This window comes from Vanellus vanellus, assembly GCF_965231255.1.
Source record: "Vanellus vanellus genome assembly, chromosome: 3".
NCBI classification, from domain to species: Eukaryota; Metazoa; Chordata; class Aves; order Charadriiformes; family Charadriidae; genus Vanellus; species Vanellus vanellus.
In genome coordinates this window covers 42449891-42462147 of record NC_138907.1, presented here as the reverse complement: position 1 = coordinate 42462147, position 12257 = coordinate 42449891, and the positions used below count along the sequence as shown (strand labels likewise).

General features: G+C 37.4%; 1 protein-coding gene across 1 annotated transcript in view; it reads left to right on the top strand.

Annotated features, from left to right (window-relative positions):
* Positions 1-10702: 10702 nt before the first annotated feature.
* The window catches only part of WDR64 (WD repeat domain 64), a gene marked incomplete at both ends in the record, with an annotated part of 73846 nt that continues 72291 nt past the window's right edge, over positions 10703-12257 (top strand). Inside the window, 2 exons of the mRNA XM_082480700.1 lie at positions 10703-10853; positions 11566-11696. Of these exons, the coding sequence (XP_082336826.1) occupies positions 10703-10853; positions 11566-11696 (282 nt within the window). The remainder of the gene's footprint in view (positions 10854-11565; positions 11697-12257) is intronic.

The following is a 12257-nucleotide window of genomic DNA, read 5'->3' as shown; positions in this document are numbered from 1 at the left end:
CAGAGGTGGCTCCAGCAGTTGCATCCTCACAAAGCAACCAGCAGGAGCATGGCCCGGGCAAACTTGTGGTGCAAGTCAACACCTTTTTGTCAGCCACGGAGCAAGTAAGATACCAAAGTTTGCGCTATGAAGTCACCTGTTTTTATATCTTTGTCTCCGGTGTGTGTTGTGTGAAAACGGTTCAGGAATGGCCAAGCTGCCTGTGTACAGCTCTAGCTGGTTTTACTCAGGGTGTTGTACTGACCCCCAGCTGTGCTAGGGTGGCTGTACTGTCTCCAAACCCAACCTATCCCTGAATGTGTCACAGTGATTTTTGCTCAGCATGGCTTTGAGCCTAAAACAGCTTGCCAGACCAAACATCAGTCTTCCTCACCGGAAGACCTCTAGTTTGTTTGCTTTACTAGCTGACCCACATAAGTGCTAATGGGTGACAACCTTCACAAGGGCCCAAATAAAACTTTCAGTTTAGATCTATTCCTAGTTTAGATTAAAAAAAAATTAATTAAATATGTCAGCTGTGGAAGCAACAGAATTTTCATGGAAATGTATCTTGGCAAACAATATCTGGTTGCTTTTTTCCCTCTCTTATACATATGGTGGTGTATAAGGGCTAGACTGGAGGGTGTGATACCTTGTGGACTGAGACTAAAAACATGGGTAGTTGAGGTAGGTTTGATGCCTTTCAAAACACATATCTATATACAAATTATGGGCTTGCCATGGCAATTTTACATGACAAACTACTGCTGTAACACAAGGGTCAGGAATAGAGAAAGTCAGGGGTCAGAAAATAAAACACTGATTAAATTATTCTTATCAATGGTAACTCTAGTTACAATCTATGTTTTCAAATCCATCAAATAATATTTAATCAATAACTGAAACCTACTTAAAAAAGCTAGTTCAGTCTATTTCTTCATCACTGGCCTTCTGTTTTTACAAAGGCAGCAGGAACAGTTTCATTTCTCAAAGTAATTATATTTTTTCCCCTAAAAGCTGGATTAATAGAGCACACAACCTTCCAAAATTTCCAGTAACAGATCACTAGCACTTCAGCATGGGCTTTAGGGAAGGCATAATTTTTTATCTTTCATTGTCCATAAAGGAGATTTACCTGTGTATGACAGACCCTGTGCAAAAAAATTGTGTGAATACGCAGTCATGGATTTATTTAGGACCAGTTGCTGCATGGTGAAAGTCTAACAATATGACATGACTGGGCCAAATTAATCATACACCTTACTGAGAAGAAGACACCTCTATCTTCTGCTTTTAAAGGAAAGTCTTAAACTGTGTACCTTTTTTATCCCTGCAAAATAAAAGGAGTGAAAAGCTGGTAAGGAGGAACAGGGGAGAAATGTAATTTAGTGAGTAGTACATGTTCGACAACATACTGTCCATGGCAGATTCCATTATATATTCAGGGTTTCTAAGAAGTTTTTCACTCCAGCACCTGTCAAAACTACTCTCTCTACATGTCTTCTGGATTTCTAGAAAATAAGAGAAAGAGAACTCATAAATTAGATTTTACAAAGATCATATCTCAGAATTCCTAGATTGGGTTTTTTCATAGCAAACTTAAATAGATACATAAATATGCAGTCTATTCAATGCTTGATTTGATAGCAGTCACATTATTAATATTGTCAAATTGCTAATATTATTCAAATGATCTTGAATACTTCATGAGCAGAGTTCCATTTGTCTTCCATGCAGTGTCACTATTTCACCTCTTCTCCCTGGCGACAAGTGATAGGACAAGAGGAAACGGGTTCAAGTTATGTCAGGGCAGGTTTAGATTAGATGTTAGGAAGCATTTTTTCACTGAAAGGGTTATTAAACATTGGAATAAGCTGCCCAGAGAGGTGGTGGATTCACCATCCCTGGAGGTGTTTAAGAAAAGGGTAGATGAGGTGCTTAGGGACATGGTTTAGGAGTGGTGGTGTTTTTATCAGGGTAGGTTAATGGTTGGACTTGATGATCTTAAAGGTCCCTTCCAACCTCACTGATTCTATGATTCTATGATTCTATGATTTATTTGAGGCACATCAAAAAAAAGTATTGTTATTGTATCATCAGGTCAAAGGCAAAGCTGGAAACAGAATCCTGACTCCTAATTCTAGTCCAGCACCTGGTTTACCTAACATAGTCTAGAGCCAATGCAGCTATAGTTTTGATAATTAATTAATTCATTACCCAATAATTTTCTAACTTTTCATGCAATTGAAAACCTGAAACATTTCAGAAACCCAGACATCTGCTTTGCAATGCTTCACGTTTGCACTATTTTATATTTGGACCAGACCCTGCTCATCAAACATGCATGCATTAAAATGCTGCAAAAAGGATTTTACCTTTATTTTTACAATTTTATGAAAGAAGAAACCACAAGCCAGTATTTGCATTTCTGGAAGTGTATGTATGTGGCTTACTGGAAGAGTATCTCAACTCGAAGTACTAAAGCTGAGCTCCTGAGATTAAAATAGTAGAACAAGAGGTCCCAAGTCCTGTACTATAAAAACAGTCCTTGAAACTTCCTGATCACTTCTGCAACAGTCCTTTTAATGTGTCGTCTGTTATGCACAATTTACATGGGATGGAAGAATGCATTTGCTGTAAATTTTCAGGTGGCTGACATGTGCATGTGTGTAGATATATGTTTACATATGTATAAGAAAAACCTTAAAAGCCAGCTATGGAAATAATAATTCACAACTGGAAAGTCTGTAGATGTCTGCAGACTTCTTCAAAAGTTCCCTGCCTTTGCTGTATTTAGTAATTTGAAACGGTTCAGGGCATCAGAGCATTGAGTGTCACTCACATGTTAGAGCTGAGGAATCTGAAGCAGAGTAAATAAAGTGCCAAAGTCTCTGCTACTTTCTAACCTTGTTTAGAAATACAAACAGCAAACCATGACTCCCAGTTCTAACTATACCATCAAAAATGCAGGGCTTTTGCAGTGAGAACATTGTGGGATGGAAGAAGAGTGTTTTAAGGCATTTAAGAGACCTATTTAATTTCCCGTTTGTTCATTCACTTACATGTTGCTTTCACTCGATTTCTCTCTTCTTTCTTCTTTATCTCCTGCTAGCATGCCTTTCAAGTCACAGGCTCTTTCCCATCTTTCTTGACAAGCAAAGAGTGAGCAGAAAAGAAGAGAGATTCTGTCCATACTCAATACATTTGTTTGAGGAATTAGATGATGCTGGGTTTTTGCTGACTGTTCTGAACTTTGTAAAACTTGCTGTTTCAAAAGGCATGGTAGACAGCCAGACTGCAGTCCTGTGAAAGAAAAAAAAAAAAAACAAAAACAAAAAGCAAAAAACCCAAAAAGCTTTTAGCTTTTCAATTTGGATTTTTACAGACTTCTCCAGATATTTGTTTTCTTACATCTTCTCTTTGCTATTCTTTACCCTTAAAGGTAGATGAATGCCAAGTGATTATTCACTGTATCTATATATAGCTGCAGCGTATATCTGTAGAACAAGGGAGAGTTTACAGACAGAAGAAACCTTTAATCTTTTCCCAACCACTTGGCATGAAAACAAGGCTTTTAATATAGATTTACATCTGTTGATAATGCAATATGTAAGAAAAAAATGCACAAATCTATTGGCAAAAGTTGAAAATTTGGGCTTGGTCTTACAGAATTGGTAATCCTGGCTGTATAATCTAGTCCATATTGGGATGTGAACTTTAAATCATAAAGCAGGCTAAGTAGAAAAATTGCAAGAATCTGAGAATATACTGGACTGAGAAAAGTGATTGGCTCAAACATGGTTCACTGAAGCAAGCACAAGTGCTTGCATCAGGGGAGGGACCCAAGTGGGCAATCCTGGGAGGTGATGAGGTGCTGTCTGTGCTACAGCTGGAAGTTGACTGCAGCAGGTACCATAACATGTGAACTCTAGTATACCTGGCATCTGTACAAATAGCTGTACTAGCTGCAGGTGTGATTCATCTCACCTAAATAATGTACTGAAAAGTTAAGCACCTAAGATCAGTAAGATGAATCGCACTCTGAAGGTGTTTATTATTATTGACTGGCATATGAGGTGACTTGAATGATTAACTTTTAGATGCCTAAGTTAGATGAGATGAACTTCATCTTTGCTATACAAACCTGTGTGGGACTGTGGTACGTGCTCAGGTGGCAGATGCGTATTGATGCCTCTGTGGCCCTTGATTCTTGCTAAGTAGATTAAAACAAGTGGTGATATATACTTTTAGCTGCTGACATCATACCTCCCTTGGATGTATAGACAAAGCTCCTAGGGCAATTTGAACCCTAAACACTAACATTGTAAAACCAATGTAAGACCAGTAACACCAAGTTTTGCAACAATAACCCTGTGAAATTCAGTTGTGATATGAAGTGTTTATTTTAAAGGAATAACCTTCCATAGGAGTTCACCCCTATGCTGCAGCTTCTTGTTAGTGTGACAAACAGGAAGTGAAAATTATTACAAACTCACTGGCTGTTGTCATTTTTCTAGAGTCCAACATACTAATCAATAATGGAAAGATGGTTTTAATACGATTTTTTAAATTATCACTTCATCATTTCAGCTGTTGTTAGTGACACAGAAGAGCAAATGTCCTTTACAGCAAGGAGTGGGATACTGCTTCTGGGGCAATAATATGAAGAAAGGAGGCACTAGAGAAGAGAGTGAGCTCATGTAAATGTGAACTTGATAGCACCTGTTCAACACTGTTTCATCGGAGAACTTTAATTTGTACATTGCTGAAATTAATGAAACGTTGGTTTGCCCAACCCCATACCAGTCAGAGAGGTGTTCAAGTGCTCTGAACTCAAGCAGCTCTATCCTGATTCACTTGCAAACACAGCCAGGCTTAAGGGAATGTTTAAAAGGATGAAATAGCAAAGGATATATAGCTTAGTTCATTAAAACAAGGTGGCTTCAGGGACTGTTTGTTTGAGTTTTTTTAATGGCTGGGCTTGATCTGAATCAAATCCAGAGTTAGAACCAGTTTCTTATGTGCCAGAGCCTCTTTAAGGACAACTAAGGCCATTTTAGAGCTACTATGCTTTCTTTGGGATCTTCTGAATCTTTACTGGGGGACAATTTGTCTTTGAATGAGACTACCAGAAGGGGTGACTAGCAACCCAGTAAAGGCAGGAAAGAAGATCTATCACCTTTTGATGCTTTGTCTTCTGCAGTAGCTTTGAGTATTAGTTATGAGCTGTCAAAAGACATGGTCAGAATTTTAAAACTAGTATCAAATTTCATGATGGTTTTTGAGATAAAGATTGAAAGGATTGTTTTTTCAAATGAGCTGCCAATCCGGCAATGAGTTTGCTGTAGCTGTTATTTACAGCTGTACAGAGTATCATTAATTTTGTACTGGTCTAAGAATTTTGAGACTAATATGATTACACTGTAAGAGGAGAGTTGGGAGTTTTGACTTCTGAGTAGATGTTAACTCTATCATATTCCATATCCTATGCTTTCCACAGTATCAGTCAGGGGGATAGGAAAGAAAATACTTTTCATTCAGTTAATGCTACTGTAGACTTACTAATGCAAGTACTTCCTGTTACTCATCAATTTAAAATTGAATTTCCCTTTTAGACTTCACTTATCTTCTAATGTGATTCCTATCTTCTCACTTTTGTTTGTCAGTCCACTCAGTCATCACATATTCTTTTAACATTGTACTGTAATTTATTTTTTTTTTTTGAGTTTAAACATCGTAGACAACAGAATCAGCCAGTACTGAAAGCACTGGTTCCTTATTTGGGGTTTCTGTGTATTTTCATTATAACATGAAGTTTTTTCGTGGGTGATTGCAAGAGAACAAAACATAGTTTTCTGTTCTTAACCTTTCCATTCCAAGGATGGATGTAAATATCTTTTATAAACCTTAAACCACTGTTATTAACTGTCAAATGAGAATATAGCCACATGTCATACAAGCTTAGATGACAGAGAATGGAAAAATCAATCACAGAGTCATAGAAGCATAGAATATCAGGTTGGAAGGGACCTCAAGGATCATCTGGTCCAACCTTTCATGGCAAAAGCATGGTCTAGACAAGATGGCCCGACAACCCTGCCCAGCTGAAACTTAAGTGTCCAATGAAGGGGAATCCACCACTTCCGATGGCTGATTGTTCTCATTGTGTAAAATTTTCCTCTTGTTTCCAATCGGAAAGTCCCCAAGAGTAACTTGTACCCATTATCCCTTGTCTTTTAAATGTGACTTCTTGTAAAAAGGGAGTCTTCATCTTCTTTGTAGCCTCCCTTTAAATACTGGAACATGGTGATAAGGTGTCCCCTAAGCCTTCTTTTCTCAAAGCTGAACAAACCTAGTTCTCTCAGCCTTTCCTCATGTGGCAGGCTTCCCGGTCCTTTGGTGATCTTTGTGGCCCTTCTCTGGACCCTCTCCAGCCTGTCTGCATCTTTTTTGTATAGTGGGGACAAAAACTGAACCAACAGGAAACACTGCCTAACAAGGATTCAGCTGGAAGCGATATATCAAATACACCGTAACTCCAGACAAGATACAGTATCTGATCAACCCCTGAGTACCTTGACACACAAGGGAAATGTTTTCCTGGAGAATTACTGTTGGAACTAGCAAAAATGCACCCTCAAGTGATCGCTCCCTTTTCCAGGAATCAGTGCTGCATTTCTCTGTCAAACTCTCTTCCTTATTCTAATTGGAATACATAGTCATCGCTGTTAAGGAGGAGTACCCAGAAACATTTGTGCTCTTCCCAGTGGAAATGATAGAACTTCAAGCAGTTGCATATCTTGAAACACCACTTTTCCTGAAGAACTAACTATTTCAGGCAGAGACACTTACAGGCATTATTTTTAGTTAATTTGTTTAATACCAAATTGTTGTCTTCCCTGTATGTTTCAAAACTGTTGTTAAGCTGATTTTCCCAAGTCTGTGTGAAGACTTTATCTGTTTTTTTGAATAAGTGGTTTTGCTATTCTTGAAACATGTCTGGTTGATGTCAATCCTTCAGATGATAGCCACAAAAAAATATAAAACATAATTTCTCCTTTCCTTTCAACTACGGAACCTTTATGGAGCAGAGATTCCACGCACAGCAATTCAAGAAAGCCTTGACAAATGAATCTGTCATCAGCCTTGGGTGAAGTAATAGAAACAGTATTCTGGAGATCAATAGCTAAAGAACAATACAAAGAAATTGATCAATATGGTCTAGTGAAAAGTGAATTTAACAAATAGACTGAAATTCATTATTTGACCACAGTACCAATTTGCTTATTATGGTATAGCAAAGCAACATGGCATCAGCATTCTTTAAAGATATTGAAAAGCTGAAAAATGTAGGAAAGAATCACAAGCATTATTTTGAGGTCTGAAGGAAAGTTTTGCAGTAGGAGACACAGAGTTCAATCTGCTTTAATTAACAAGAGAAAAAAATGGAGAAGTAATTCAGGTACAAAGGCCCCTTGTAGGAGAATACACCAACTATTACTCCAAATCAGTGAAGACGTTCCAACAACTGCTGAATGGAAGCTGAAGCCACACAAATTCAAACAGAAGGCTTAAATTTTAACAATGTGAGCAATTAACCTTTGGAACAAACATGATGGATTCTCCGTCTCTTGGTGTCTGCAGATTAAAACTGGATACCTTTCCACAAGTTATGCATTAGAACCAAGTTGTTTTGCTCATTATAGTGATAAATGGCTGATAGTTAATGATCTGTAACATAAAGGAGGTGAAAGTAGAAGATCTCAAGGTCCCTTCTGGATTTAAACTTTATGAATTCATGATGCCTGTGTTAAATTTGGGAGCAAGGACACTAATTAGGGTCAAAGTGGATGTTCTGGCCTGGCCTTCTCATCAGATTTTCTCGTCCAAATCTTAATCATCTGCTTAATAAAGCAGTAAAGTCTGCACTGGTATAAAACTGAAAATAATCTAGGATTTTGTAAGTTATCTTGGTAAGGGGAATAAGTAGAGGGGCAACAACTTTTTTTGTGATTTCTTCATGAGCTCCATTTTTTTTTTTTTTTTGAATGGCAGAAGATACCAGCTCTACTCATTATCACTGATGTGCTTCTCTGAAGTACTTTAGAATTTTGTTGATCACAGAAATATGTGATTGTGTTAATGACTGTGATTTACATACTTCACTAACTGGAAGATCAGTGAACAAATGTAAATGAATGTTTGCGTAAGCACAGCTAATGCCATGAATAGTTGTGTTCACCTTCAATTACAGTTCAGTTATTTTTATTATGCCAATAATATTCATGTCAGCATATTATAGAGATACAAAAGGGATTGCAGATATCACACACATAAAATGTGGACATTAACTTAGAAGGTTTATTAATACTTTAAAGGAACTAATTCAGGGTTTGGATGTTCCTGTTTTACAGGCAGATTTTAGCAACCTGATAAGGTTACCAAGAAAGAAGAAATGGCAGAGCCCAGACAACAACACAATTGTTCTGACTTCACAGTAGAACACACTGCCTCACATGGCAGTGTCAAAAAATGGTAAGCCTTTACAATTTGCAAAATGTTATCAAGCATAATGAGTCAGATTCACTAAAAGATCATAGGAACTGAAAGTTGATCATCTGAGGTGTACTGTAGAATCCAGGATGCTGAGCAAGATAACTAGCTTCCATATGCAAAGAATCTGTGATTATAACATGATCCAAAGTAATTAACATATTACTTAGCAATACCTATAGCTTTTTTTAAAAAATTGTGACTTTTTAGTTAATGGAAGACTACTAATGATCACAGGTGCAAATCATAAAACTACTTTTTCAAGCACTTTTTTTTTTCAGGGAAATGCTTCCTTCTTAAAATTCACTGCATTGAACCATTCTCTGAAGACAGATTTTTACAACATTCCTTTCCAAAGAATGAATGAAGCTTGATTCCTTAGAATACTCCCACAAGAACTGGTACTTGCCCTTTCTTCAGTAGTCACTGTGTTACTCATACAGGAGAAAGTTTTGAATTTAATTCTACTTCAGCTAGAGGAAAAGTAAATTCACTTTTCCAGCACTCCAGTAGGATACCCTAGGGTTCCAGTATTCAGTAAAGAATTTAACATGTGGTGGGATAGAAGGACAACACAGATATAACACAGGGACTAGTGCTCTTGCAGGGCAAAAATTCTGTCTGATCTCAAGACATTGGGTAGCATATCAACCAATTTCAATTAGCCTGGGAGTGCTCTGGGCTGCCACTTTCAAAAGAAAGTGGTAGCTGCAATTTTGCTCTCTGAATAGTCCTATTCTGCTTTTAATTACGCCCTGAGAACAAAAACCAGAAAGGTCCTTGGTGTACCTTGGTATAGGAGTATTCTGACTTTAAGATCCTGACTGAACTTAGGTGCAAGTTAAATGGAGACCCTGTTCAAAACAGTAACCATTTAAGACATGTAGCTGAGCTTTGGCCAGATACATATTAAGAGCCAACACTTAATCGCTGGGCTCATTAGTTGTATGTTAGGAGAAAGAATAACTTGACTGGAAGTTAAGTAAGACAAGTAAAGGGTGTTTGAATGGCTGTTAAAGCTTAAGGGAGAGGCAATTGGACAGCTGAAAATAACTAAAACTCCACCACTCCATCACTGGATTTCTTACAATCTCAATCACAATGATTTACGCAATTAAAAAAATGTTTCTGCAGGGTAATTGCATTTCTAGGTTGGAAGTTCTAGTTCACTGGGTAACAATTTTGAGTATAATGAAGTGGACAACAAGGCATATATTCAAGAAATTGAGATTTACTAAGGAAGCAAACATTCAATGTTACTCCCAAGAACTAACTGTCAAAAAGTGCTTTTCTAGTTCTTTTCGGATTGAATTGGATGTCTTTGGCCTCTTTGTACTACGTGAATAATGATTCATAACTTAACATCCCTGGTAAAATGCTCTTATTGCTACTGTAAAACCAGGCATCCCTGCCTAGATTGAGATCCCTGGCTGAGCCTTGCAGCAGTAGCACATGTTAGAATATCATCAGGCTGGTCTCAGTTCTCCTGTCACAGAGCAAATATAAACAGAGAACTGGCTCTGTCATTCTTCACCAGATGACGTGTGGATTCAAGGGAATCCACAATTGCAGCTGTTCCTAACTGTGTTAGTTGGTGTGCAGCCTTTGGCAGAAAAGTTGAAAATAATCCAAAGGGTAAGAAGGCAATGAAACTTAGAGATAATTAGTATAATCTTCCTTCCTCCTAACTCAGTACAAAAGTCTGAAAGATATGATAAACTTGCAACAGCTAGTCTCAAAGGTATGTTCTTACTGGAGAATGTGATCTCATATTGCTAAAGCAGTGCCAGCTGTAGCAGAACTGAACCCTGATGAAATCCTTGTCTGGCTCTGGAAGTGAGAAACTTCATACCACCAGTTACACAAGATACCATGAAATAATCGCACATGTCAGGTTATTAGTGATCCTGGTTCATAACCTAGGGCCACTCAGCCAGTAGGACTCAGTGATATAATGGGGGGTTGTGACATCACCAGTTCACTAGTATGTTTGCCAGCTTGTGATGCTAAGCCAGTCACCTCTTTTTTATTATGTAATGTTTGATATACCTGTCATGCTGCTGCATGTCATATGAACTCATGTGGCAGTTTAAGATTTAAGGGGCAAAACAAGGCTTGGACCACCTGTAAGAAGAGCTCTCCCTCTTACCTTGTCCTCTTTTAATAAAGGATGTCTGAAAAGGAGGATTGTGATAAGGAGAGTTGCTCTGCTCTTGAAGTGCCAGATTTCAAGAATGCTTTGAAGCAGTTCCAGAAACTAGTTGAAAAAACAGTAACCCAGAAGACAAAGAAGAGATTAGGCTTGTATATTGAAGATGAGGGTAAGAGTTAATCTTTCTCCTGAAAAGGGTGATTTTCATATGGAGAGAAGGTGTCATAGGACAAGACTGTAAGAAAAACTTCAAATTAATGTTCAAACTCTGTCTTCTTGATTTTTACAGGAAATAGGCAGATTGTGCTATGAGAATGCTTTTCTCCACCTTTTAAAACTTCTGGTCAAATTATAATGCTATGGTGATTACTCGCAAAATATAATTGGTGGAGTTGCCACATATACAAGTTAGCACAATGCAATGTTTCTAGCGATATGTAAAAGCACAAACCCAATTAATTATGTAAATCCAGTTACATAATTGTAAATAATCAGGGCAAAGTTTTGCTTTTCTCAATGCAACTAGCTATTGTTGCATGAAAGGATAAACTTTATCCCGGGACACCATCCAGGTTCAGATCAACAAAGCAGAATTGTGGTATGAGAGCAAGGGAAGAAAGAAGAGGTGAGAATTTTTCACCTGCTCTTTTATCTGTCTGTTTCCTGTCATGTATTGCAAATCAGGTGGTTTTGAAAAAACTGAACACAAAGACTGAATTATTATTTTTTTTTCCAAAATGCTTTAGTGAATACAGTGTGAGGAGCTGGAACTTGCATGCTATTGACATTGAAGGAGAAATAAAACAGGAGGGAGAGGAGATAAGGAAGTAGGCTTTACCTCATCAATTTTTAACTCTGTGGATATTGTTCCTCCCATACAGATGAGATAGACTATGATAAGTTCTATACAACCACACAGACAATTTTTGGTCCAGAAGTCAAGGATCATAATGTTAAGGCCTTTTTCAGGAAGATTAGCAACAACCTTGATGCAAGGACAGAATGGTGTGAGGTAAGGATTTCTGAAACTTTATTAAACATAAACAACTAGTTGGAATATTAAAAGGTAACAATATTAAGTTGTTGGTTATGTGTTGTTCATGAACCTGTTGTTCATTAGCTCCATGGCATAATGGGACACTTTCATGTTGTTATTTAACCTGGCCACCATTCATTTCCTAAAAAAATTTATTTGGAAAACAGATGTGCATTTGAAGCTAGAAAATTAGATCAAATATATTGTTTTGGTTGATCTAGGCAAAAGCTAAATTGAAGAACTGGTCACAGTACGTTACTTGTTGCTATGTTATCCTATTCAAGAAGTGATGTTTAATTTTAACAAGTTGAGAAAGAAAGAGGGTCCATGTTTATTTTGATAGTAAACAATTTAGAAACTTGCATATGTACATTTGCTGAAATGAAAGTTTCCAGAGAGGACATTTGAAGATATGAGGCTAAAATTTTTCTTTGGAATTTCTCTTGTGAAATTTGAGTGGTGATACTCATTCTGGTATGTGTCTTGAGAGGTGAAGGAGTTTGTATTATTGTAAAATTTAGCTTTTTCTAACTCATG